This window comes from Aythya ferina (assembly GCF_964211825.1).
Source record: "Aythya ferina genome assembly, chromosome: 36".
NCBI classification, from domain to species: Eukaryota; Metazoa; Chordata; class Aves; order Anseriformes; family Anatidae; genus Aythya; species Aythya ferina.
Genome location: NC_140333.1, coordinates 655,363 through 682,783, shown reverse-complemented (window position 1 = coordinate 682,783; position 27,421 = coordinate 655,363). Strand labels below are relative to the sequence as shown.

The 27,421-nt window shown below is 44.5% G+C and overlaps 1 protein-coding gene and 1 long non-coding RNA gene across 2 annotated transcripts; one reads left to right on the top strand and one right to left on the bottom strand.

Annotated features, from left to right (window-relative positions):
- Positions 1-22,034, bottom strand: LOC311425990. Its single transcript, XR_014686479.1, has 4 exons — positions 21,898-22,034; positions 18,124-18,338; positions 1,150-1,373; positions 1-89 (listed from the first exon to the last, which is right to left on the bottom strand). It is a non-coding gene; the product is annotated as an uncharacterized lncRNA (long non-coding RNA).
- On the top strand, positions 2,687-27,421 carry LOC311425989 (Fc receptor-like protein 5). The gene is made up of 8 exons (XM_084502072.1): positions 2,687-2,821; positions 5,148-5,186; positions 11,159-11,455; positions 14,722-15,024; positions 16,046-16,366; positions 18,122-18,415; positions 21,933-22,034; positions 27,221-27,421. Exons 1-8 carry the CDS (start codon positions 2,791-2,793, stop codon positions 27,301-27,303), a joined length of 1,470 nt encoding a protein of 489 aa, XP_084358198.1. The 5' UTR covers positions 2,687-2,790; the 3' UTR covers positions 27,304-27,421.

The following is a 27,421-nucleotide window of genomic DNA, read 5'->3' as shown; positions in this document are numbered from 1 at the left end:
TAGCTCCAAATACTTCAAAACGACAAATATTGCCCCAAAAAAAAAGGCTTCGTTCCTTCGTCCGCCCGGCGCGGTCAAGACCCCAAAACCTAAAGGATTTAAAGAAAAAAAGCGTTAGCCTCCTGAAATTTAGGATTTTTGCCCTTTTCCTATTATTTTGGGGGGTTGGAGGGGGATTTTACCATTTTTCTACTTATTTTGTGGGGCTGAAAGGGGATTTTGCCCTTTTTCTACCAATTTTGGGGGCCTAAAGGGGAATTTTGCCCTTTTTCTGCTGATTTTTTGGGGTTAAAAATGGGAATTTTGCCCTTTTTCTACTGATTTTTTGGGGTTAAAAATGGGAATTTTGCCCTTTTCCTACTGATTTTTGGGGGGGTTTAAGGGGAATTTTGTCCTATTTCTACTCATTTTGAGGGGTTGAAAATGGGAATTTTGCCCTTTTTCTACTGATTTTTGGGGGTTGAAAATGGGAATTTTGCCCTTTTTCTACTGATTTTTTGGGGTTGAAAATGGGAATTTTGCCCTTTTTCTACTGATTTTTGGGGGTTGAAAATGGGAATTTTGCCCTTTTTCTACTGATTTTTGGGGGTTAAAAATGGGAATTTTGCCCTTTTTCTACTGATTTTTTGGGGTTGAAAATGGGAATTTTGCCCTTTTTCTATCAATTTTTGGGGTTGAAAATGGGAATTTTGCCCTTTTTCTGCTGATTTTTTGGGGTTGAAAATGGGAATTTTGCCCTTTTTCTACTGATTTTTGGGGGTTAAAAATGGGAATTTTGCCCTTTTTCTACTGATTTTTTGGGGTTGAAAATGGGAATTTTGCCCTTTTTCTGCTGATTTTTTGGGGTTAAAAATGGGAATTTTGCCCTTTTTCTACTGATTTTTATTTGGAGGGAATTTTTTCCCTTTTTCTATCGATTTTTGGCGTTTGAAGGAAAATTTTGCCCTTTTTCTATTGATTTTTGGGGTTTGAAAATGGGAATTTTGCCCTTTTTCTATCAATTTTTGAGGTTTCGAGGGGATTTTTGCCCTTTTTCTACTGATTTTTGGGGTTGACCATGACCATGACCACGACTTCTCCCAAACCTCCTCAAAGACCCCCAGAGGTCTTATTTTGGGCTGATTTCCCACTTTTCCACCCCAAACCTACCGGGACACCGCAAGGGACGAGCGCGTCCGAAACACGGCCCCGACGCTCCTCAAAAAGACGTTTTCCAGCCCAATTTGCCCCAAATACGCAAAAATTCTCCCGAAAAGGCAACAGGGCCTCGTGCTTCAAACCTTAAATCCGCCAAAAATTAGTAAAAAAATTAAATTTTGTGGTTGGCGCACGCGGTGCCCGTCTTCGGGTCCAATCAGAGCCGGTTCCTGTTCCTGAAAGCAGATAAAAATAGAAATTTGGGTTAAATTCGTGTTTTTGTTAAATCCACGTTTTTGTTCAAGTCATTTTTGTGTAAATTCCAGTTTCTTTTAAATTCGTTTTTCTGTAAAATTCATGTTTCTGTTAAATTCACTTTTCTGTTACTCGTTTTTGTTCAATTCCCATTTCTGAGAAATTCACGTTTCTGGTAAATTTGCATTATTGAGAAATTCACTTTTTTGATAAATTCACGTTTCTGGTAAATTCACATCTTCAAACACGCATTTGTGTTAAACGTAGATTTTTGTTAAAATCCCAATTGTGTTAATCACAATTTTTGTTAACTTCACATTTTTGTTAATTGACATTTTTGTTAATTGACATTTTTGTTAATTCACATTTTTGTTCAATTCACATTTTTGTTAATTGACATTTTTGTTAATTCACATTTTTGTTCAATTCACATTTTTGTTAATTGACATTTTTGTTCAATCCCCCTGCTAAACACACATTTTTGTGTCAAATCCACCGATCTGAACATTTTCGCCCCCCACCGATCCCACAACCACCCCGATCCCTGCTCCAAAAATCACCATAAAAAACAAACAAATCGGCAAAACCCCGCAAAAAAAAGGGTAAAAACCCATCACGGCCCCGATCTCGGCCCCGAGGGTCCTCCAGATTTTCCAATTTTGGCTCTTTTTGGATAATCACCTAAAATAATTAATTAATTGCCCAAAAAGCCGCTTTTTTTGGGCAGGATGAGTCACGATTTCACCCAAAACGAGGAAGCCGAGGGCGGGCCGGCGAAGAGGAACTTCGGGGTCGCCGCTGAGGTTTCCTCGCAAATCGGGAACCAAAACTGCCTCAATTTCCCCCAAAACGCATCAGCAAAATCACCGATTCAGGGTTATTTCTGGTCTTCCCCGCCGCTTTGGTTTTTTTTTTTTTCGGGGCTACGAAAGTCGCCAAAAACCTCTAAAAAGCCTCAAAACGAAGTGGCGACCCCCCCATGGTCAACGCGTTGACTGGAGCCCCTTCTTCGGCGCAACGCGGCGCGGAGATCCCCGCCGCCCCAAAAACCACCGCCCCCGCCCCGAAACAACCCCAAAAAGCAGGTTTTTCACCCCATTTCCCCAAGGGGGAAGAGGCCGCCCGCCGCAAAGCCACCTCCGGCGGGCACTTTTTGGGGCGGAACCCGCCGAATTGCTCAACGCCGCGTTGGCTCTTGACGGCGCGCCAAGGGAAAATGTCGCAATTTTCGTTTTTTTTTTATTTTTTTTTTAATTTTTTTTTTTATGATTTTTTTTTTTGATTTTTTGGGACTTTTCTGACGTTTTTGTTCCCCAGCAACTGGGGGCTGACGTGGCGGATGCGGAGGGGGAAGGAGATGTTCCCGTCCCGGCAGCGAGGGCAAGAGGAGGGCGCGCCATGGGGCTCCTCCACCTCATCCCCCTGCTGGGTGAGCCTTCCTCCCCTCCTCCTCCTCCTCCTCCTCCTCTTCCTCCTTTTCCCACTCCTCATCCTCCCCTTTTTCCCAATTCCTCCCTTTTTTCCCCCATTCCCATGCCCGTTTTTTCCTCCTCCCCTTTTTCCGTCTTTTCTACGCCAACTTCTCCCTCGCTCCTCGGCCTCTTCCCCTTTTTTTCCCATTTCTTTGCATTTTTTCCCCAATCTCTACGTGTTTTTTCCCATTTCTTTGCATTTTTCCCCAATCTCTACGTGTTTTTCCCATTTCTTTGCATTTTTTCCCCAATCTCTACGTGTTTTTTCCCATTTCTTTGCATTTTTTCCCCAATCTCTACGTGTTTTTTCCCATTTCTTTGCATTTTTCCCCAATCTCTACGTGTTTTTCCCATTTCTTTGCATTTTTTCCCCAATCTCTACGTGTTTTTTCCCATTTCTTTGCATTTTTTCCCCAATCTCTACGTGTTTTTCCCATTTCTTTGCATTTTTTCCCCAATCTCTACGTGTTTTTTTCCCATTTCTTTGCATTTTTCCCCAATCTCTACGTGTTTTTCCCATTTCTTTGCATTTTTCCCCAATCTCTACGTGTTTTTCCCATTTCTTTGCATTTTTTCCCCAATCTCTACGTGTTTTTCCCATTTCTTTGCATTTTTCCCCAATCTCTACGTGTTTTTTCCCATTTCTTTGCATTTTTCCCCAATCTCTACGTGTTTTTCCCATTTCTTTGCATTTTTCCCCAATCTCTATGTGTTTTTTTCCCATTTCTTTGCATTTTTCCCCAATCTCTACGTGTTTTTCCCATTTCTTTGCATTTTTCCCCAATCTCTACGTGTTTTTTCCCATTTCTTTGCATTTTTCCCCAATCTCTACGTGTTTTTCCCATTTCTTTGCATTTTTCCCCAATCTCTACGTGTTTTTTCCCATTTCTTTGCATTTTTCCCCAATCTCTACGTGTTTTTCCCATTTCTTTGTTTTTTTCCCCAATCTCTACGTGTTTTTCCCATTTCTTTGCATTTTTTCCCCAATCTCTACGTGTTTTTTTCCCATTTCTTTGCATTTTTCCCCAATCTCTACGTGTTTTTTTCCCATTTCTTTGCATTTTTTCCCCAATCTCTACGTGTTTTTTTCCCATTTCTTTGCATTTTTTCCCCAATCTCTACGTGTTTTTCCCATTTCTTTGCATTTTTTCCCCAATCTCTACGTCTTTTTTCCTATTTCTACATCTTTTTTCCCCACCCCCCCGTCTTTTTTCCTACTTCTACATCTTTTTTCCTACTTCTACGTCTTTTTTCCCAATTTCTTTGATTTTTTCCCCACCTCTACTTGTTTTTTTTCCCCATTTCCTTGTTTTTTTCCCCATTTCTTTGTTTTGTCCCCATTTCTTTGTTGTTTTTTTTTTTCCCCATTTCTTTGTCTTTTCCCCAATTTCTTTGTTTTTTCCCCATTTCTTTGGGTGTTTTTTCCCCATTTCTCTGTTTTTTTTTCCCCATTTCTTTGTTTTTTCCCCATTTCTTTATGTTTTTCCCCACCTGCTTTGTCCCCATTTATTTTTTTTCCCCACCTCTACCCATTTTTCCCCTTTTCTTTGTTTTTTTCCCCATTTCTACCATTTTTTCCCCACCTCTACCCCTTTTTTCCCCATTTCTACCAATTTTTCCCCACCTCTACCCATTTTTCCCCATTTCCTTGTTTTTTTCCCCACCTCCAACTGCTTTTCCCCCATTTCTACCTGTTTTTCCCCATTTCTTTATATTTTTCCCCAATCTCATCCCATTTTTTCCCCATTTCTTTATATTTTTCCCCAATCTCATCCCATTTATTCCCCATTTCTTAATCTTTTTTCCCAATCTCATCCCATTTTCCCCCATTTCTTTATCTTTTTCCCAATCTCATCCCATTTTCCCCCATTTCTTTATCTTTTTTCCCAATCTCGTCACATTTTCCCCCATTTCTTCCACCTCTCCCCTACATTTCCCATCAGGGCGCTGACTTTTTTCTTTCATTTCTGTTGCTTTTGGCACCGCCCAAACTTTTAATTTCCCATTTTTGAGGTTTTCCTTTCTTTTCTCTTTCTTTTTTTTTTTTTTTGTTTTTCCCTTTTTTTCCCCCTTTTCTTTTCTTTTCCCCTATTTTTCCCTTTTTCTTTTCTCCTTTTTCTATTTTCCCTTCTTTCCCATTTTCTTTTTCCTCTCAATCCTTTTTCCTTTCCTCCATGTCAATAAATCACCATTTCCACGCATTTTTCCCATTTTTCCTCTTTTTTCACCTCTTTTTAGCACCCTCCCCTTCCCCTTATTGACGTTTTTTCCCTTTTCTTCCAGCTTTCCTCCCGATAATCCTCCTCCAGGGGTTACCAACAGGTAAAAATTTTGGGGACGGGCGACCCATTCGGACCCAAATTTCCCCATTTTTACCCCAAAACCTCACGCGTCTCGGCACTAAAGCCACTGCGGTCCCACCTTCCTCTTTTTCACCTCAGCACCAAAACAACGAAAATTGTGGCCAAAAAGCCCAAATTTGGTTCTACTTGGTTCTGAGGTACCTCCAGTTTTGCAAAAAAGCCCAAATTTGGTTCCAAGATACCTCTATTTTTGAAAAAAAATCCCAAATTTGGTTCTGAGATGCCTCCATTGTGGCTAAAAAGCCCAAATTTGGTTCTGAGATACATCAAGTTTTGCAAAAAAAGACCAAATTTGGTTCCGAGATGCCTCCATTGAGTCCAAAAAACCCAAATTTAGTTCCAAGGTACCTCCATTTTTGCAAAAAAATCCCAATTTTGGTTCTGAGATCCCTCCATCGTGGCCAAAAAGCCCAAATTTAGTTCCGAGATACCTCTATTTTTGCAAAAAAATCCCAAATTTGGTTCCGAGATACTTCCACCGTTGCCAAAAATCCCAAATTTGGTTCTGAGGTACCTCCAGTTTTGCAAAAAATCCCAAATTTGGTTCCAAGATGCCTCCATTTTTGCAAAAAAATCCCAAATTTAGTTCTGAGGTACCTCCATTTTTGCGAAAAATCCCAAATTTGGTTCCGAGATGCTTCCATCGTGGCCAAAAAGCCCAAATTTGGTTCTGAGGTACCTCCATTTTGGAAAAAAAAGTCCAAATTTGGTTCCAAGATACCTCTATTTTTGCAAAAAAATCCCAAATTTGGTTCTGAGATGCCCCCATCATAGCCAAAAAGCCCAAATTTGGTTCTGAGATGCTTCCATTGAGTCCAAAGAAAACAAATTTAGTTCCAAGGTACCTCCATTTTTGCAAAAAAATCCCAAATTTAGTTCCGAGATCCCTCCACCGTGGCTAAAAAGCCCAAATTTAGTTCTGAGGTTCCTCCATTTTTGCAAAAAAAAGCCCAAATTTGGTTCCGAGATGCTTCCATCGTGGCCAAAAAGCCCAAATTTGGTTCCAAGATACCTCCATTTTTGCAAAAAAATCCCAAATTTGGTTCCAAGATACTTCCATCATTGCCAAAAAGCCCAAATTTGGTTCTGAGACACCCCCATCGTGACCAAAAATCCCAAATTTGTTTCTGAGGTCCCTCCATTTTTGCAAAAAAAGCCCAAATTTGGTTCCGAGACGCCTCCATTGTTGCAAAAAAATCCCAAATTTAGTTCTGAGGTACCTCCATTTTTGCGAAAAAAACCCAAATTTGGTTCCGAGGTGCCTCCATCATGGCCAAAAAACCCAAATTTGCTTCCAAGACACCTCCATTTTTGCCAAAAAACCCCAAATCCGCCTCCGCGACGCCCCCGTGGCGGCCAAAAAAACCCAAATTTTGGGTCGGCGCCAGGCGGGCCCCATCTTCCTTGATTTTCTCCCCCAAAAAGCCCAAATTTGGTTCTGAGGTACCTCCATTGTGGCCAAAAAGCCCAAATTTGCTTCCAAGATACCTCTATTTTTGCAAAAAAAATCCCAAATTTAGTTCTGAGGTACCTCCATTTTTGCGAAAAAAAAACAAATTTGGTTCCGAGGTGCCTCCATCATGGCCAAAAAACCCAAATTTGCTTCCAAGACACCTCCATTTTTGCCAAAAAAAAACAAATTCGCCTCCGCGACGCCCCCGTGGCGGCCGAAAAAAACCCAAATTTGGGGTCGGCGCCAGGCGGGCCCCATCTTCCTTGATTTTCTCCCCCAAAAAGCCCAAATTTGGTTCTGAGATACCTCTAATTTTGCAAAAAAAAATCCCAAATTTGGCTCTGAGACACCCCCATCGTGGCTAAAAAGCCCAAATTTGGTTCTGAGGTTCCTCCTTTTTTGCAAAAAAAGCCCAAATTCAGTTCCAAGATACCTCCATCATGGCCAAAAAGCCCAAATTTGGTTCCAGGATACCTCTATTTTTGCAAAAAAATACCAAATTTGGTTCCGAGACGCTTCCATCGTGCCCAAAAAGCCCAAACTTGCTTCCAAGACACCTCCATTTTTGCCAAAAAACCCCAAATTCGCCTCCGCGACGCCCCCGTGGCGGCCAAAAAACCCCAAATTTTGGGTCGGCGCCAGGCGGGCCCCATCTTCCTTGATTTTCTCCCCCAAAAAGCCCAAATTTGGTTCTGAGATACCTCTAATTTTGCAAAACAAAATCCCAAATTTGGCTCTGAGACACCCCCATCGTGACCAAAAATCCCAAATTTGTTTCTGAGGTCCCTCCATTTTTGCAAAAAAAGCCCAAATTTGGTTCCGAGATGCCTCCATTGTTGCAAAAAAATCCCAAATTTGGTTCTGAGATGCCTCCATTTTTGCAAAAAAATCCCAAATTTGGTTCCGAGACGCTTCCATCGTGCCCAAAAAGCCCAAACTTGCTTCCAAGACACCTCCATTTTTGCCAAAAAACCCCAAATTCGCCTCCACGACGCCCCTTGTTGCGGCCAAAAAAACCCAAATTTTGGGTCGGCGCCAGGCGGGCCCCATCTTCCTTGATTTTCTCCCCCAAAAAGCCCAAATTTGGTTCTGAGATACCTCTAATTTTGCAAAACAAAATCCCAAATTTGGCTCTGAGACACCCCCATTGTGGCTAAAAAGCCCAAATTTGGTTCTGAGGTTCCTCCATTTTTGCGAAAAAGCCCAAATTTGATTCTGAGATACCTCCATTGTGGCCAAAAAGCCCAAATTTGCTTCCAAGATACCTCTATTTTTGCAAAAAAATCCCAAATTTGGTTCCAAGATACTTCCATCATTGCCAAAAAGCCCAAATTTGGTTCTGAGGTCCCTCCATTTTTGCAAAAAAAAGCCCAAATTTGGTTCCGAGATGCCTCCATTGTGGCTAAAAAGCCCAAATTTGGTTCTGAGATACATCAAGTTTTGCAAAAAAAGACCAAATTTGGTTCCGAGATGCCTCCATTGAGTCCAAAAAAAACAAATTTAGTTCCAAGGTACCTCCATTTTTGCAAAAAAATCCCAATTTTGGTTCTGAGATCCCTCCATCGTGGCCAAAAAGCCCAAATTTGCTTCCAAGATACCTCTATTTTTGCAAAAAAATCCCAAATTTGGTTCCAAGATACTTCCATCATTGCCAAAAAGCCCAAATTTGGTTCTGAGGTACCTCCAGTTTTGCAAAAAAAAAACAAATTTGGTTCCAAGATGCCTCCATTTTTGCAAAAAAGCCCAAATTTGGTTCTGAGACACCCCCATCGTGGCTAAAAAGCCCAAATTTGGTTCTGAGATACATCAATTTTTGAAAAAAAATCCCAAATTTGGTTCCGAGATGCCTCCATCATGGCCAAAAAGCCCAAATTTGGTTCTGAGGTACCTCCAGTTTTGCAAAAAAGCCCAAATTTGGTTCCGAGATGCCTCCATTTTTGCAAAAAAGCCCAAATTTGGTTCCAAGATGCTTTCATCATGGCCAAAAAGCCCAAATTTGCTTCCAAGATACCTCTATTTTTGCAAAAAAATCCCAAATTTGGTTCCAAGATACTTCCATCATTGACAAAAAGCCCAAATTTGGTTCTGAGACACCCCCATCGTGACCAAAAATCCCAAATTTGTTTCTGAGGTCCCTCCATTTTTGCAAAAAAAGCCCAAATTTGGTTCCGAGATGCCTCCATTGTTGCAAAAAAATCCCAAATTTAGTTCTGAGGTACCTCCATTTTTGCAAAAAAAACCCAAATTTGGTTCCGAGGTGCCTCCATCATGGCCAAAAAAAACAAATTTGCTTCCAAGACACCTCCATTTTTGCCAAAAAATCCCAAATCCGCCTCCGCGACGCCCCCGTGGCGGCCAAAAAACCCCAAATTTTGGGTCGGCGCCAGGCGGGCCCCATCTTCCTTGATTTTCTCCCCCAAAAAGCCCAAATTTGGTTCTGAGATACCTCTAATTTTGCAAAAAAAAATCCCAAATTTGGCTCTGAGACACCCCCATCGTGGCTAAAAAGCCCAAATTTGGTTCTGAGGTTCCTCCATTTTTGCGAAAAAGCCCAAATTTGATTCTGAGATACCTCCATTGTGGCCAAAAAGCCCAAATTTGCTTCCAAGATACCTCTATTTTTGCAAAAAAATCCCAAATTTGGTTCCAAGATACTTCCATCATTGCCAAAAAGCCCAAATTTGGTTCTGAGACACCCCCATCGTGACCAAAAATCCCAAATTTGTTTCTGAGGTCCCTCCATTTTTGCAAAAAAAGCCCAAATTTGGTTCCGAGATGCCTCCATTTTTGCAAAAAAATCCCAAATTTGGTTCTGAGGTGCCTCCATTTTTGCAAAAAAATCCCAAATTTGGTTCCGAGACGCTTTCATCATGGCCAAAAAGCCCAAATTTGGTTCTGAGACACCCCCATCGTGACCAAAAATCCCAAATTTGTTTCTGAGGTCCCTCCATTTTTGCAAAAAAAGCCCAAATTTGGTTCCGAGATGCCTCCATTGTTGCAAAAAAATCCCAAATTTGGTTCTGAGATGCCTCCATTTTTGCAAAAAAATCCCAAATTTGGTTCCGAGACGCTTCCATCGTGCCCAAAAAGCCCAAACTTGCTTCCAAGACACCTCCATTTTTGCCAAAAAACCCCAAATTCGCCTCCACGACGCCCCTTGTTGCGGCCAAAAAAACCCAAATTTTGGGTCGGCGCCAGGCGGGCCCCATCTTCCTTGATTTTCTCCCCCAAAAAGCCCAAATTTGGTTCTGAGATACCTCTAATTTTGCAAAACAAAATCCCAAATTTGGCTCTGAGACACCCCCATTGTGGCTAAAAAGCCCAAATTTGGTTCTGAGGTTCCTCCATTTTTGCGAAAAAGCCCAAATTTGATTCTGAGATCCCTCCATCGTGGCCAAAAAGCCCAAATTTAGTTCCGAGATACCTCTATTTTTGCAAAAAAATCCCAAATTTGGTTCCGAGATGCTTCCATCGTGGCCAAAAAGCCCAAATTTGGTTCTGAGGTACCTCAATTTTTGCGAAAAAAAAAAAAAAACAAATTTGGTTCCGAGATACCTCTATTTTTGCAAAAAAATCCCAATTTTGGTTCTGAGATCCCTCCATTGTGGCCAAAAAGCCCAAATTTGGTTCTGAGATACATCAATTTTTGCAAAAAAAGCCCAAATTTGGTTCCAAGATACTTCCATCATTGCCAAAAAGCCCAAATTTGGTTCTGAGGTACCTCCAGTTTTGCAAAAAAAAACAAATTTGGTTCCAAGATGCCTCCATTTTTGCAAAAAAGCCCAAATTTGGTTCTGAGACACCCCCATCATGGCTAAAAAGCCCAAATTTGGTTCTGAGGTACCTCCATTTTTGCAAAAAATATCCCAAATTTGGTTCCGAGATGCCTCCATCATGGCCAAAAAGCCCAAATTTGGTTCTGAGGTACCTCCAGTTTTGCAAAAAAGCCCAAATTTGGTTCCGAGATGCCTCCATTTTTGCAAAAAAGCCCAAATTTGGTTCCAAGATGCTTTCATCATGGCCAAAAAGCCCAAATTTGCTTCCAAGATACCTCTATTTTTGCAAAAAAATCCCAAATTTGGTTCCAAGATACTTCCATCATTGCCAAAAAGCCCAAATTTGGTTCTGAGACACCCCCATCGTGACCAAAAATCCCAAATTTGTTTCTGAGGTCCCTCCATTTTTGCAAAAAAAGCCCAAATTTGGTTCCGAGATGCCTCCATTGTTGCAAAAAAATCCCAAATTTAGTTCTGAGGTGCCTCCATTTTTGCGAAAAAAACCAAATTTGGTTCTGAGACGCTTCCATCGTGCCCAAAAAGCCCAAACTTGCTTCCAAGACACCTCCATTTTTGCCAAAAAAACCCAAATCCGCCTCCGCGACGCCCCCGTGGCGGCCAAAAAACCCCGAATTTTGGGTCGGCGCCAGGCGGGCCCCACTTTCCTCGATTTTCTCCCCAAAACAACCCCTTCTCCTCCAGCCCTTCCTCCTCCTCCCAACATCACGGTGACGCCGGAGAAGGCCGAGTACCTCATCGGGGACACCGTCTCCATCCGCTGCGCGGCCCCCAGGTCCACCAGTAAGGTCCAGGGCTTCCAGTTCTCCCGGACTGGGAGCTGGCTGGACGTCAGGAGCTCCTGGAGGACCTACACCTACACCTACAACGTCACCGGCCCCAAGGACGGGGGGCCCCACACCTGTACCTACACCGTCCTCGACCGCTACCGCCGGCCCACGCGCTCGCGGGAGAGCAGAGCTGTGAACATCAATGTCAGAGGTGGGCTTCAAACTGGCGTTTTCCTCCTCAAATTTCATGCTGGGATGCCCAAAAACCAAGTTTTCCATCTTTAATTTCATGTTGAGGTCCATAATGATGTTCCTCCTAACCTTAAATTGCCATTTTCCTCCTCAAATTTGACCGTGGGATGTCCCAAACCCAAGATTTCCGTCTTTAATTTCATGTTGAGGTCCATAATGATGGTTTTTCTAACCTCAAATTGCCATTTTCCTCCTCAAATTTAATTCCGAGATGTTGAAACCCAAGTTTTCCATCTTTAATTTCATGTTGAGGTCCATCAAGATGTTCCTCATAACCTTAAATTGCCATTTTCCTCCCCAAATTTGACCATGGGATGCTCCAAACCCAAGTTTTCCAACCTAAATTCCACGTTGAGGTCCATAACGATGTTCCTCATAACCTTAAATTGGCATTTTCCTCCTTAAATTTAGCGTTGAGGTTCATAGGGATGCTCCCCATAACCTTAAATTGGCATTTTCCTCCTCAAATTTCATGCTGGGATGCCCAAAAACCAAGTTTTCCATCTTTAATTTCATGTTGAGGTCCATAATGATGGTTTTTCTAATCTCAAATTGCCATTTTCCTCCCCAAATTTGACCGCGGGATGCTCCAAACCCAAGTTTTCCGTCTTTACTTTCATGTTGAGGTCCATCAGGATGTTCCTCATAACCTTAAATTGCCATTTTCCTCCTCAAATTTGACCATGGGATGATCCAAACCCAAGTTTTCCGTCTTTAATTCCATGTTGGGGTCCATAATGATGTTCCTCATAACCTTAAATTGCCATTTTCCTCCTCAAATTTAGTGTTGAGGTCCATAATGATGTTTCTTCTAACCTTAAATTGCCATTTTCCTCCCCAAATTTGACCGTGGGATGTCCCAAACCAAAGTTTTCCGTCTTCAATTCCATGTTGAGGTCCATAATGATGGTTTTTCTAATCTCAAATTGCCATTTTCCTCCCCAAATTTGACCGCGGGATGCTCCAAACCCAAGATTTCCGTCTTTAATTCCACGTTGAGGTCCATAATGATGTTCCTCCTAACCTTAAATTGCCATTTTCCTCCTTAAATTTAGCGTTGAGGTTCATAATGATGTTTCTTCTAACCTTAAATTGCCATTTTCCTCCTCAAATTTAATTCTGGGATGTTGAAACCCAAATTTTCCATCTTCAATTCCATGTTGAGGTTCATAATGATGTTTCTTCTAACCTTAAATTGCCATTTTCCTCCTCAAATTTGACCATGGGATGTCCCAAACCCAAGATTTCCGTCTTTAATTTCATGTTGAGGTCCATAATGATGGTTTTTCTAACCTCAAATTGCCATTTTCCTCCTCAAATTTAATTCCGAGATGTTGAAACCCAAGTTTTCCATCTTTAATTTCATGTTGAGGTCCATCAAGATGTTCCTCATAACCTTAAATTGCCATTTTCCTCCCCAAATTTGACCATGGGATGCTCCAAACCCAAGTTTTCCAACCTAAATTCCACGTTGAGGTCCATAATGATGTTCCTCATAACCTTAAATTGGCATTTTCCTCCTTAAATTTAGCGTTGAGGTTCATAGGGATGCTCCCCATAACCTTAAATTGCCATTTTCCTCCCCAAATTTGACCGTGGGATGTCCCAAACCCAAGTTTTCCATCTTTAATTTCATGTTGAGGTTCATAATGATGTTTCTTCTAACCTTAAATTGCCATTTTCCTCCCCAAATTGGACCATGGGATGTCCCAAACCCAAGATTTCCGTCTTTAATTTCATGTTGAGGTCCATAATGATGGTTTTTCTAATCTCAAATTGCCATTTTCCTCCCCAAATTTAACTCTGGGATGCTCCAAACCCAAGATTTCCGTCTTTAATTCCACGTTGGGGTACATCAGGATGTTTCTCCTAACCTTAAATTGCCATTTTTCTCCTTAAATTTAGTGTTGAGGTCCATAATGATGGTTTTTCTAATCTCAAATTGCCATTTTCCTCCCCAAATTTGACCATGGGATGTCCCAAACCCAAGATTTCCGTCTTTAATTTCATGTTGAGGTCCATAATGATGGTTTTTCTAATCTCAAATTGCCATTTTCCTCCTCAAATTTGATTCTGGGATATCCCAAACCCAAAATTTCCATCTTCAATTCCATTTTTGGCTCCATCAAGACGTTCCTCCTGACCTTAAATTGCCATTTTCCTCCTCAAATTGAATTCTGGGATGTCCCAAACCCAAATTTCCCATCTTTAATTTCATGTTGAGGTCCATCAAGACGTTCCTCCTCACCTCAAATTGCCATTTTCCTCCTCAAATTTGACCGTGGGATGTTCAAAACCCAAATTTTCCAACCTAAATTCCACGTTGAGGTCCATAAATATGTTCCTCATAACCTTAAATTGCCATTTTCCTCCTCAAATTCAATTTTGGGACGATCCAAACCCAAATTTTCCATCTTTACTTTCATGTTGAGGTCTACCAAGACATTTCTCCTTTTCCTTAAATTAGCATTTTCTTCCCAAATTTAATTTTGGGATGTCCCAAACCCAAATTTTTCAACCTAAATTTCACGTTGACGTCCATCAAGACGTTCCTCCTGACCTCAAATTGCCATTTTTGTTCTCAAATTGAATTCTGGGGTATCCCAAACCCAAAATTTCCATCTTTACTTCCATTTTGGGGTCCATCAAGACGTTCCTCCTGACCTTAAATTGCCATTTTCTTCCCAAATTCAATTCTGGGACGTCCCAAACCCAAATTTCCCATCTTCAATTCCATTTTGGGGTCCATCAAGACGTTCCTCCTGACCTTAAATTGCCATTTTCCTCCCCAAATTTAATTCTTGAAGTTTTAAACCCAAATTTTCCATCTTCAGTTCCATTTTGGGGTCCATCAAGATGTTTCTCTTCACCTTAAATTGCCATTTTCCTCCTCAAATTTAATTCTTGATGATTCAAACCCAAATTTCCCATCTTCAATTCCATGTTGAGGTCCATCAAGACGTTCCTCCTTACCTAAAATTGCCATTTTCCTCTTCAAATTTAATTCTTGAAGTTTTAAACCCAAATTTTCCATCCTCAATTCCCCGTTGAGGTCCACCAAGACATTCCTCCTTTTCCTTAAATCACCCTTTTCCTCCCCAAACCGCATTCCGCACCCCAAACCCCCATTTTTCCCCCAAAAAAAACCCTAAAACCCCAAATCGGGTTAAAAAACGAATTTGGGACCAAATCTTGATGTTTTTTCCCCAAATTTTTGGCCCGCAGACCCTCCCCCTGCCCCGACGCTGGCCCTCAACGCGACGTCGCGGGTGGTGGGCGAAGGCTCCCCCCTCCTCTTCCTCTGCACGGCCCCGGCGCGCGCGGTGCGGCCGCGCTTCCACTTCTTCAAGGGCCCGTCCAAGGCCCCCGAGGGGGTGGAGGTGGCCATGGGGGGCCACCAAATCGGGCTCCTGGTGGCCCCCGGCGGCCGAAACCACAGCGGGAACTTCAGCTGCGCCTACGAAGAGCGCGTCCAAGGCCGTTGGATCCTCTCCGTCCCCAGCGAGGCCCTGGAGGTCTTCGTCAAGGGTAAGGAGGGGTTTTGGGGTCAAATCCTGGCTTTTTGGGGCGTGGGGGGGAGCGCGGCTAACGGTGGGGTGTGATGTCGCGGGGCGGTCTTCATCCAGCTGCCCCAGTCGTCAAGTGATGGACTTTTTGGCCCAAAATTGATGTTTTTAAGAGGTTTTGCCCATCCTCAGTTCCATGTTGAGGTCCATCGAGATGTTTCTCCTAACCTTAAATTGCCATTTTCCTCCTCAAATTTAATTATTGATGTTTTAAACCCAAATTTTCCATCTTCAATTCCATGTTGAGGTCCATCAAGACGTTCCTCCTGACCTTAAATTGCCATTTTCCTCCTCAAATTTAATCCTGGGATGTCCCAAACCCAAATTTTCCATCTTCAATTCCATTTTGGGGTCCATCAAGACGTTCCTCCTGACCTTAAATTGCCATTTTCCTCCTCAAATTTAATTCTTGAAGTTTTAAACCCAAAATTTCCATCTTCAATTCCATGTTGAGGTCCATCAAGACGTTCCTCCTGACCTAAAATTGCCATTTTCCTCCCCAAATTCAATGGCGGGCTGTTCCAAACCCAACTTCTCCATCCTCAATTCCATTTTGGGGTCCATCGAGATGTTTCTCCTGACCTAAAATTGCCATTTTCCCCCTCAAATTGAATTCTTGATGATTCAAACCCAAATTTTCCATCCTCAATTCCATTTTGGGGTCCATCAAGACATTTCTCTTCACCTTAAATTGGCATTTTTGTCCTCAAATTTAACTCTGGGATGTCCCAAACCCAAATTTTCCATCTTCAATTCCATTTTGAGGTCCATCGAGACGTTCCTCCTGACCTAAAATTGCCATTTTCCTCCCCAAATTCAATGGCGGGCTGTTCCAAACCCAACTTCACCATCCTCAATTCCATTTTGGGATCCATCAAGACGTTCCGCCCGACCCCGAAATCGCCGTTTTTCCTCCCAATTTTCATTCCAGCTCCCCCCGCCTTAATTTTTAACCCTTTTTCCCCGTTTTTTCTCATTTTCAGAGCCCCCCCCGGCCCCCCGCCTGGACGTGGAGCCCCCCTTCACCGAGCTGAGCGAGGGCGACCCCCTGCGACTCACCTGCCTTGCACCCGGGGCCGCCCCCGGGCTCCGGTTTCGCTTCTATAGGAACGGGATCGAGATCCCCAGGAGCCCCCCGGACCCCAAAACCCCCCCCGGGACCCCCCCGGGGGGGTCCTCGGAGCTCCTGATCCCGGAGACCCCCAAGGGTTTCGGGGGGACCTTCAGCTGCGGGGTCGAGGAGGAGGTGGGGGGAACGTGGTTGGCGTCGCCCCCCAGCCCGGGCTTGGAGGTGGCCGTCAAGGGTAGGTGGGGACCCCCCCAAAAATTTGGCTCGGGTGGGGGGGGGGGCTGGAGGGTCCTCGGGTCCCCGAAATCCGCCCCAAAATGTCGCCGGAGGAACCTCGGTTCCCAAAAATCCACCCCAAAAAGGTGTTGGATTGACCTTTTTTCCCCAAAATCCACCCCAAAAAGTCATCGGAGGGTCCTTGGGTCCCAAAATCCACCTTGAGGGGTGGTTGGGGAACCTCAATTCCCAAAAATCCACCCCAAAAAGTCATTGGAGGAACCTCAGTTCCCAAAAATCCACCCCAAAAAGAAGTTAGATTAACCTTTTTTCCCCAAAATTGACCCCAAGAAGTCATTGGAGGAACCTCAGTTCCCAAAAATCCACCCCAAAAAGGTGTTGGATTAACCTTTTTCCCCAAAATTGACCCCAAAAAGAAGTTGGAGGAACCTCAGTTCCCAAAAATCCACCCCAAAAAGAAGTTGGATTAACCTTTTTTCCCCAAAATCCACCCCAAAAAGTCATCGGAGGAACCTCAGTTCCCAAAATCCACCCCAAAAAGGTGTTGGATTAACCTATTTTCCCCAAAATCCACCCCAAAAAGTCATTCGAGGAACCTCAGTTCCCAAAATCCACCCCAAAAAGGTGTTGGATTGACCTTTTTTCCCCAAAATCCACCCCAAAAAGTCATCGGAGGGTCCTTGGGTCCCAAAATCCACCTTGAGGGGTGGTTGGGGAACCTTAATTCCCAAAAATCCACCCCAAAAAGTCATTGGAGGAACCTCGGTTCCCAAAATCCACCCCAAAAAGAAGTTGGTTTAACCTTTTTCCCCAAAATCCACCCCAAGAAGTCATTGGAGGAACCTCAGTTCCCAAAAATCCACCCCAAAAAGGTGTTGGATTAACCTTTTTTCCCCAAAATTGACCCCAAAAAGTCATTGGAGGAACCTTGATTCCCCAAAATCCACCTCGAGGAGTGCTCGGAGGCCCCAATTTTCCAAATCCAGCCTCAGATTCAGCTCTGATTCCTAAAATTCGAGAAAAATTGGGTCAAAACCTGCCAAAACCGGTCAAAACCAGTCAAAAACCAGTCAAAACCAGTCAAAAATCAGTCAAAACCAGTCAAAACCAGTCAAAACCAGTCAAAAACAGTCAAAAAAGTCAAAAAACAGTCAAAAAACAGTCAAAAACAGTCAAAAAAGGGTCAAAAAAGGGTCAAAAAAAGTCAAAAAACAGTCAAAAACAGTCAAAAACAGTCAAAAACAGTCAAAAAATAGTCAAAAAAGTCAAAAAACAGTCAAAAACAGTCAAAAACAGTCAAAAAGGTCAAAAAACAGTCAAAAAACAGTCAAAACCAGTCAAAACCAGCCAAAAACAGTTAAAACGAGTCAAAAACAGTCAAAACCAGTCAAATAAGTCAAAAACCAGTCATAAAACAGTCAAAACCAGTCAAAAAAGTCAGAAAACAGTCAAAAAAGAGTCAAAAAACAGTCAAAAACAGTCAAAAAACAGCCAAAAACGCCTTCTCGCCTCCCCTCGCTAGCTGAAAACGATTAAAATTACCCAAACTCACCCTGATTAGCTGGAAATTGGCCCAATTCCCTTTTGGGGTCTTCTCCACCTCTTCCAACCCTCTTGGTCAACCCCAACAACCCGTCGACGCCGCCGTAATAAGCCGAATTCGTTAAAAATAGCTCATTTTGGCGCCGAACGCGGCGTTTTTTCCCAAAAATGCATTTTTTTGCCTGGAAATCTTTATTTTTTTTGTTCACAGACCTGCCGGGCCCTCCGGGCCTGCTCCTGGACCCCCCCTCGGGCGAAGTTCGGGCCGGGGACACCCTGGGGGTGACGTGCGCGGTCAACGGCAGCGGGGCGGGCGAGAGGAGGTTCTACGTCTACAAAGATGGCGCCCAACAATTTTCGGAGACCGGGGCCCGGGACCGGGTCCTTTTCAGCCTCCCCGTGGCCAAAAACACGGGCGGGAGCTTCTCCTGTCGGTACGAGGAGAGGGTGAGCCGGCGGTGGGTGCCCTCGCCCCTCAGCCGCGCGCTGGTGGTCACCGTGAGAGGTGAGGGGGGGGGGGAGACGGCGTCGGAGGGGGCGGGGGGGAGGGGGGGTGATGGGGAGGGGGTGGGAGATGGGGAGGGGGTGGGAGAGGGCGTTGGGTTGGGGAGGAAGAGTTGAGTTGGGGAGGAAGAGGAAGATGAGGTTGAGTTGGGAGAGGAAGAGCGCATTGGGTTGGGAGAGGAAGATGAGGTTGAGTTGGGAGAGGAAGAGCGCGTTGAGTTGGAAGAGGAAGATGAGGTTGAGTTGGGAGAGGAAGAGCGCGTTGAGTTGGGGGATGATTGCGTTGGGTTGGAAGAGGAAGATGAGGTTGAGTTGGGGGAGGAAGATGATGTTGAGTTGGGGAGGAAGAGCGCGTTGGGTTGGGAGATGATTGAGTTGAGTTGGGGAGGAAGATGATGATGAGTTGGAAGAGGAAGAGCGCATTGAGTTGGAAGAGGAAGATGATGTTGAGTTGGGGAGGAAGAGCGTTGGGTTGGGGGAGGAAGATGAGGTTGAGTTGGGGAGGAAGAGCGTTGGGTTGGGGGAGGAAGAGTTGGGTTGGGAGAGGATGACGTTGAGTTGGAAGAGGAAGAGCGTTGAGTTGGGGGATGATTGCGTTGGGTTGGAAGAGGAAGATGAGGTTGAGTTGGGGGAGGAAGAGCGTGTTGGGTTGGGAGAGGAAGAGCGTTGAGTTGGAAGAGAAAGAGTTGAGTTGGGAGAGGAAGAGTTGGGTTGGGAGAGGATGACGTTGAGTTGGAAGAGGAAGAGCATTGAGTTGGAAGAGGAAGATGAGGTTGAGTTGGGGGAGGAAGAGCGCGTTGGGTTGGGAGAGGAAGAGTGCGTTGAGTTGGGTGAGGAAGATGAGGTTGAGTTGGGGAGGAAGAGTTGAGTTGGGGGATGATCGCGTTGAGTTGGGTGAGGAAGATGAGGTTGAGTTGGGGAGGAAGAGTGTTGAGTTGGAAGAGGAAGATGATGTTGAGTTGGGGAGGAAGAGCGTTGAGTTGGGAGATGACGATGATGAGTTGGGGATGAAGATGACGTTGAGTTGGGGGAGGATGACGTTGAGTTGGAAGAGGAAGAGCGCGTTGAGTTGGGAGATGATTGCGTTGAGTTGGGTGAGGAAGATGAGGTTGAGTTGGGTGACGAAGAGCGCGTTGAGTTGGAAGATGACATTGAGTTGGGACATGATGATGTTGAGTTGGGAGAGGAAGAGTTGAGTTGGAAGAGGAAGATGAGGTTGAGTTGGGGAGGAAGAGCGCGTTGAGTTGACGAGGAAGAGTGTTGAGTTGGGAGATGATGACGTTGAGTGGGGGAGGAAGATGATGTTGAGTTGGGGATGAAGATGAGGTTGAGTTGGGGAGGAAGATGAGGTTGAGTTGAGTGAGGAAGATTATGTTGGGTTGGAAGAGGAAGAGCGCATTGAGTTGGGTGAGGAAGATGAGGTTGAGTTGGGGAGGAAGAGTGCGTTGAGTTGACGAGGAAGAGCGTTGAGTTGGGAGATGATGACGTTGAGTGGGGGAGGAAGATGAGGTTGAGCTGGGTGAGGAAGATGATGTTGAGTTGGGGATGAAGATGAGGTTGAGTTGGGGAGGAAGAGCGCGTTGGGTTGGGGGAGGAAGAGTGCGTTGAGTTGGGAGATGATCGCGTTGAGTTGGAGGAGGAAGATGATGATGAGTTGGAAGAGGAAGATGAGGTTGAGTTGGGTGACGAAGAGCGCGTTGGGTTGGAAGATGATTGCGTTGAGTTGGAAGAGGAAGATGAGGTTGAGTTGGGGATGAAGATGACGTTGAGTTGGGAGAGGAAGATGATGATGATTTGGGAGAGGAAGAGTGCGTTGGGTTGGAAGAGGAAGATGAGGTTGAGTTGGGCGAGGAAGAGCGCGTTGGGTTGGGTGACGAAGAGCGCGTTGAGTTGGAAGATGACGTTGAGTTGAGTTGGGGGATGAAGATGATGATGAGTTGGGAGAGGAAGAGCGCGTTGGGTTGGGAGAGGAAGATGAGGTTGGGTTGGGGGAGGAAGAGCGCGTTGGGTTGGTGAAAATGTGAGTTATGGGCTCAAAATTAAGGCGAAAATGGGTTTTTTTGGAGATGGGGAAAGGTGGGGGATGTCAGCAGGGAGGGGAGGAGGGAAATTGGGGGAAAAAAGGGGGAAATTGGGAAAGGAGGGGGAGGAGGTGAAAAAGGAGGTGGGGAATGGTTAGAAAAGGGGGGGAATGGTTAAAAAGGTGGGAAATGGTGAAAAAAGGGGGAAAATGGTTAAAAAGGGTGGGAAATGGTTAAAAAAGGTGGGAAATGGTGAAAAAAAGTGGAGAATGGTTAAAAAGGTGGAGAAATTGTTAAAATAGGTGGGAAATGGTTAAAAGGGGTGGAGAATGGTTAAAAAAGGTGGGGAATGGTTAAAAAGGGTGGGAAATGGTTAAAAATGGGGTAAAATGGTTAAAAAGAGGTGGAAAATGGTTAAAAAGAGGTGGAAAATGGTTAAAAAGAGTGGAAAATGGTTTAAAAGAGGTGGAAATGGTTAAAAGGGGTGGAAATGGTTAAAAAGGGTGGAAATTGGTTAAAAAAGGGTGGGAAAATGGTTAAAAGGGGTGGAGAATGGTTAAAAAGGGTGGGAAAATGGTTTAAAAAGTTGGAGAAATGGTTAAAAAAAGGTGGGAAATGGTTAAAAAGGGTGGGAAATGGTTAAAAAAGGTGGGAAACGGTTAAAAAGGGAGGGAAATGGTTAAAAGGGGTGGGGAATGGTTAAAAAGGGTGGAAAATGGTTAAAAGGGGTGGAGAATGGTTAAAAAAGGTTGGAAATGGTTAAAAAAGGTGGGAAATGGTTAAAAAGATGGAGAAATGGTTAAAAAGAGGTGGAAATGGTTAAAAGGGGTGGGGAATGGTTGAAAAAGGTGGGGAATGGTTAAAAAAGGTGGAGAAATGGTTAAAAAGGGTAAAAAATGGTTAAAAGAGGAGGAAAATGGTTAAAAGAGGGGGAAAATGGTTAAAGGAGGGGGAGAAATTAAAGAAGGAGGCAAAAAAAAATGAAGGAATTGGGGAAATTGAAGAAGGAGGCAGAGAAAATGAGAAAGGAGGTGAAGAAATTGAAAAGGGAGGGGGAGAAATGGGGAAAAAAGTGGAGAAATTGGAAAAAGAGACGGAAAAATTGAAAAAAGAGAGGGAAAACTTGAAAAAGAGAGGGAAATTTGAAAAAAAAGAGGGGAAATTTGAAAAAAAAGAGGGAAAATTTGAAAAAAAAGAGGGAAAATCTGAAAAAAGAGAGGGAAAACTTGAAAAAAAGAGGGAAATTTTGAAAAAAAGAGGGAAAATTTGAAAAAAAGAGGGAAAATTTGTAAAAAGAGGTGGAAAATTTGAAAAAGATGGAGAAATTTTGGGGGGAAAGAAGGAAATCCTTGAAGGAATTGGGAAAACGGAGAAAAGGGATGGAAAAATTGAAAGAAGAGGCAAGGAAATCAGTGAAAAAGGAGGGAAATGACCCCAAAATTCATTCTCTGAGGTTGCTGACCTTGTTTTTGGGGTGTTTTGGGGTGTTTTGGACAGCCCCGGCTCTGCCCGTCCCGCTGGTGGCCGGGTGCGCCGCCGCCGCCGCCGCGCTGCTCCTGGGGCTGCTGGGGGTCGTCTGCTTCTGCCAGAGGAGGAGAGGTGAGCAAAAATGGGGGAAAAACGGTCAAAATAACATGAAAAATCACTTTTGGGGCACAGCGGGAAAATAGTGTTGGGTTGAGGGCCTTGAGGGCGCGTTCTTAGATAGGGAAACCCCAAAATCCTGAAATTTTCCCCCAAAATTCAAGCAAGCGTGGGATGTTTGGGCTTCCCATGAACCTTTTCAGTAGAAATAGCCCATTTTTAACCAAAAAAGGGGATTAAGGATAAAAAAAACACTTCAGGGGCACAGCAAGAAGATGGCGTTGAGTTGAGGGCGCGTCCTTAGACGGGAGAACCCCAAAATCCCAAAGTTTCCCCCCAAAATCTAAACAAGTGTGGGATGTTTGGGCTTCCCATGAACCTTTTAAGGAGAAATAGCCCATTTTTAACCAAAAAAGGGGGATTAAGGATAAAAAAAACACTTTAGGGGCACAGCAAGGAGATGGCGTTGGGTTGAGGGCCTTGAGGGCACGTTCTTAGATAGGGAAACCCCAAAATCCTGAAATTTTCCCACAAAATTCAAGCAAGCGTGGGATGTTTGGGCTTCCCATGAGCCTTTTCAGGAGAAAAAGCCCATTTTTAACCAAAAAAAGGGGGATTAAGGATAAAAAAAGCACTTTAGGGGCACAGCAAGGAGACGGCGTTGGGTTGAGGGCCTTGAGGGCGCGTCCTTAGACGGGAGAACCCCAAAATCCTCAACTTTCTGCCCAAAATCCAACCAAACATGGGATGTTTGGGCTTCCCATGAGCCTTTTCAGGAGAAAAAACCCGTTTTTAACCAAAAAAGGGAGATTAAGGATCAAAAAAACACTTTAGGGGCACAGCAAGAAGATGGCGTTGAGTTGAGGGCGCGTCCTTAGATAGGGAAACCCCAAAATCCCAATTTTTCCCCCCAAAATCCAAGCAAGCGTGGGATGTTTGGGCTTCCCATGGACCTTTTCAGGAGAAAAAGCCCATTTTTAACCAAAAACAAAGGGATTAAGGATAAAAAAAGCACTTTAGGGGCACAGCAAGGAGATGGCGTTGAGTTGAGGCCGCGTCCTTAGACGGGAGAACCCCAAAATCCCGAACTTTCTCCCCAAAATCCAACCAAGCATGGGATGTTTGGGCTTCCCATGAACCTTTTCAGGAGAAAAAGCCTGTTTTTAACCAAAAAAGGGGGATTAAGGAGAAAAAAAAACACTTTAGGGGCACAGCAAGGAGACGGCGTTGGGTTGACGGCCTTGATGGCGCGTCCTTAGACCGAAGAACCCCAAAATCCTCAACTTTCTGCCCAAAATCCAACCAAACATGGGATGTTTGGGCTTCCCATGAGCCTTTTCAGGAGAAAAAGCCCATTTTTAACCAAAAAAACGGGATTAAGGATCAAAAAAACACTTTAGGGGCACAGCAAGAAGATGGCGTTGAGTTGAGGGCGCGTCCTTAGACGGGAGAACCCCAAAATCCCAAAGTTTCCCCCCAAAATCTAAGCAACCGTGGGATGTTTGGGCTTCCCATGAACCTTTTCAGGAGAAAAAGCCCATTTTTAACCAAAAAAGGGGGATTAAGGATAAAAAAAGCACTTTAGGGGCACAGCAAGGAGATGGCGTTGGGTTGAGGGCCTTGAGGGCGCGCCCTTAGATTGAAGAACCCCAAAATCCCGAACTTTCCCCCCAAAATCCAAGCAAGCATGGGATGTTTGGGCTTCCCATGAACCTTTTCAGGAGAAATAGCCCATTTTTAACCAAAAAAGGGGGATTAAGGAGAAAAAAAACACTTTAGGGGCACAGCAAGGAGACGGCATTGGGTTGAGGGCCTTGAGGGCGCGTCCTTAGACCGAAGAACCCCAAAATCCTCAACTTTCTGCCCAAAATCCAACCAAACATGGGATGTTTGGGCTTCCCATGAACCTTTTCAGGAGAAACAGCCCATTTTTAACCAAAAAAGGGGGATTAAGGATAAAAAAAACACTTTAGGGTCACAGCAAGGAGATGGCGTTGAGTTGAGGGCGCGTCCTTAGACGGGAGAACCCCAAAATCCTCAACTTTCTCCCCAAAATCCAAGCAACCGTGGGATGTTTGGGCTTCCCATGAGCCTTTTCAGGAGAAAAAGCCCATTTTTAACCAAAAAATGGGGATTAAGGAGAAAAAAAACACTTTAGGGGCACAGCAAGGAGACGGCATTGGGTTGAGGGCCTTGAGGGCGCGTCCTTAGACCGAAGAACCCCAAAATCCTCAACTTTCTGCCCAAAATCCAACCAAACATGGGATGTTTGGGCTTCCCATGAACCTTTTCAGGAGAAAAAGCCCATTTTTAACCAAAAAAGGGGGATTAAGGATAAAAAAAACACTTCAGGGGCACAGCAAGGAGATGGCGTTGAGTTGAGGGCGCGTCCTTAGACGGGAGAACCCCAAAATCCTCAATTTTCTCCCCAAAATCCAAGCAACCATGGGATGTTTGGGCTTCCCATGAACCTTTTCAGGAGAAAAAGCCCATTTTTAACCAAAAAAGGGGGATTAAGGATAAAAAAAACACTTTAGGGGCACAGCAAGGAAGTGGCGTTGGGTTGACGGCCTTGATGGCGCGCCCTTAAATCGGGAAACCCCAAAATCCTGAAATTTTCCCCCAAAATCCAAGCAAGCGTGGGATGTTTGGGCTTCCCATGAAGCTTTTAAGGAGAAATAGCCCATTTTTAACCAAAAAAGGGGGATTAAGGAGAAAAAAAAACACTTTAGGGGCACAGCAAGAAGATGGCGTTGAGTTGAAGGCGCGTCCTTAGACGGGAGAACCCCAAAATCCTCAATTTTCTGCCCAAAATCCAAGCAACCATGGGATGTTTGGGCTTCCCATGAACCTTTTCAGGAGAAACAGCCCATTTTTAACCAAAAAAACGGGATTAAGGATAAAAAAAGCATTTTAGGGGCACAGCAAGGAGATGGCGTTGGGTTGAGGGCGCGTCCTTAGACGGGAGAACCCCAAAATCCTCAACTTTCTCCCCAAAATCCAAGCAACCATGGGATGTTTGGGCTTCCCATGAGCCTTTTCAGGAGAAATAGCCCCATTTTTAACCAAAGAAGGGGGATTAAGGATAAAAAAACATATAAAAAAACACTTTAGGGGCACTGCAAGGAGACGGCGTTGAGTTGAGGGCGCGTCCTTAGACGGGAGAACCACAAAATCCTCAACTTTCTCCTCAAAATCCAAGCAACCATGGGATGTTTGGGCTTCCCATGAACCTTTTCAGGAGAAACAGCCCATTTTTAACCAAAAAAGGGGGATTAAGGATAAAAAAACACTTCAGCGGCACAGCAAGAAGATGGCGTTGGGTTGAGGGCGCGTCCTTAGACAGGAGGACCCCAAAATCCCAAACTTTCTCCCCAAAATCCAAGCAAGTGTGGGATGTTTGGGCTTCCCATGAGCCTTTTCAGGAGAAATAGCCCATTTTTAACCAAAAAAGGGGGATTAATGATAAAAAAAACACTTTAGGGGCACAGCAAGGAGATGGCGTTGGGTTGAGGGCCTTGATGGCGCGCCCTTAAATCGGGAAACCCCAAAATCCTGAATTTTTCCCCCAAAATTCAAGCAAGCGTGGGATGTTTGGGCTTCCCATGAACCTTTTCAGGAGAAAAAGCCCATTTTTAACCAAAAAACAGGATTAAGGATAAAAAAAGCACTTTAGGGGCACAGCAAGGAGACGGCGTTGGGTTGAGGGCCTTGAGGGCACGTCCTTAGACCGAAGAACCCCAAAATCCTCAACTTTCTGCCCAAAATCCAACCAAACATGGGATGTTTGGGTTTCCCATGAGCCTTTTCAGGAGAAAAAGCCTGTTTTTAACCAAAAAAGGGGGATTAAGGATAAAAAAAGCACTTTAGGGGCACAGCAAGGAAGTGGCGTTGGGTTGACGGCCTTGAGGGCGCGCCCTTAGACTGAAGAACCCCAAAACCCTCAACTTTCTCCCCAAAATCCAACCAAACATGGGATGTTTGGGCTTCCCATGAACCTTTTCAGTAGAAAAAGCCCATTTTTAACCAAAAAAACGGGATTAAGGAGAAAAAAAACACTTTAGGGGCACAGCAAGAAGATGGCGTTGAGTTGAGGGCGCGTCCTTAGACGGGAGAACCCCAAAATCCTCAACTTTCTCCCCAAAATTCAAGCAAGTGTGGGATGTTTGTGCTTCCCATGAACCTTTTCAGGAGAAAAAGCCCATTTTTAACCAAAAAAACGGGATTAAGGATAAAAAAAACACTTTAGGGGCACAGCAAGGAGATGGCGTTGGGTTGAGGGCCTTGAGGGCGCGTCCTTAGACGGGAGAACCCCAAAATCCTCAACTTTCTCCCCAAAATCCAACCAAACATGGGATGTTTGGGCTTCCCATGAGCCTTTTCAGGAGAAAAAGCCCATTTTTAACCAAAAAAACGGGATTAAGGATAAAAAAAGCACTTTAGGGGCACAGCAAGAAGATGGCGTTGAGTTGAGGGCGTGTCCTTAGATGGGAGAACCCCAAAATCCTCAACTTTCTCCCCAAAATCCAAGCAACCGTGGGATGTTTGGGCTTCCCATGAACCTTTTAAGGAGAAAAAGCCCATTTTTAACCAAAAAAACGGGATTAAGGATAAAAAAAACACTTTAGGGGCACAGCAAGGAGATGGCGTTGAGTTGAGGGCGCGGCCTTAGACAGGAGAACCCCAAAATCCCAAACTTTCTCCCCAAAATCCAAGCAACCATGGGATGTTTGGGCTTCCCATGAACCTTTTCAGGAGAAAAAGCCCATTTTTAACCAAAAAAGGGGGATTAAGGATAAAAAAAACACTTTAGGGGCACAGCAAGGAGACGGCGTTGGGTTGAGGGCCTTGAGGGCGCGTCCTTAGACCGAAGAACCCCAAAATCCTCAACTTTCTGCCCAAAATCTAACCAAACATGGGATGTTTGGGCTTCCCATGAGCCTTTTCAGGAGAAAAAGCCCATTTTTAACCAAAAAAGGGGGATTAAGGAGAAAAAAAACACTTTAGGGGCACAGCAAGGAGATGGCGTTGGGTTGAGGGCCTTGAGGGCGCGCCCTTAAATCGGGAAACCCCAAAATCCCAAAGTTTTCCCCCAAAAAAAACAAGCGAGGGTGGGATGTTTGGGCTTGCCGCGACCTTTTTGAGCCCGAAACGGCCCAAAAAAGGGGAAATTGAGGGAAAATAAGTGAAATTTTCGGCAGGGAGGGCCCACTGGAAGGGGCTCTACAACAAGGAAGACCCCGGCACTTACCCCATGACCGGCGTCGACAGGAGCGAGGCCTGACCTCCGTTGGGGGGGTGACAAAACCCCTTTTTTCTTCTTTTTTGCCCCAAAATTTGCCCCCCCCGGCGTCGGCTCCGGGGAGCGGCCGCTCAATAAAGCGCCAAGATGGCCGAAAGGA

Bases quoted from the DNA above. Each gene is read 5' to 3' on its own strand.
- LOC311425989 (XM_084502072.1), top strand. From the start codon at position 2,791: ATGGGGCTCCTCCACCTCATCCCCCTGCTGG. The intron at 5,187-11,158 runs GTAAAAATTTTG...CTTCTCCTCCAG, and splicing joins CCTCCAGGGGTTACCAACAG to CCCTTCCTCCTCCTCCCAAC. The intron at 15,025-16,045 runs GTAAGGAGGGGT...TCTCATTTTCAG, and splicing joins CCTGGAGGTCTTCGTCAAGG to AGCCCCCCCCGGCCCCCCGC.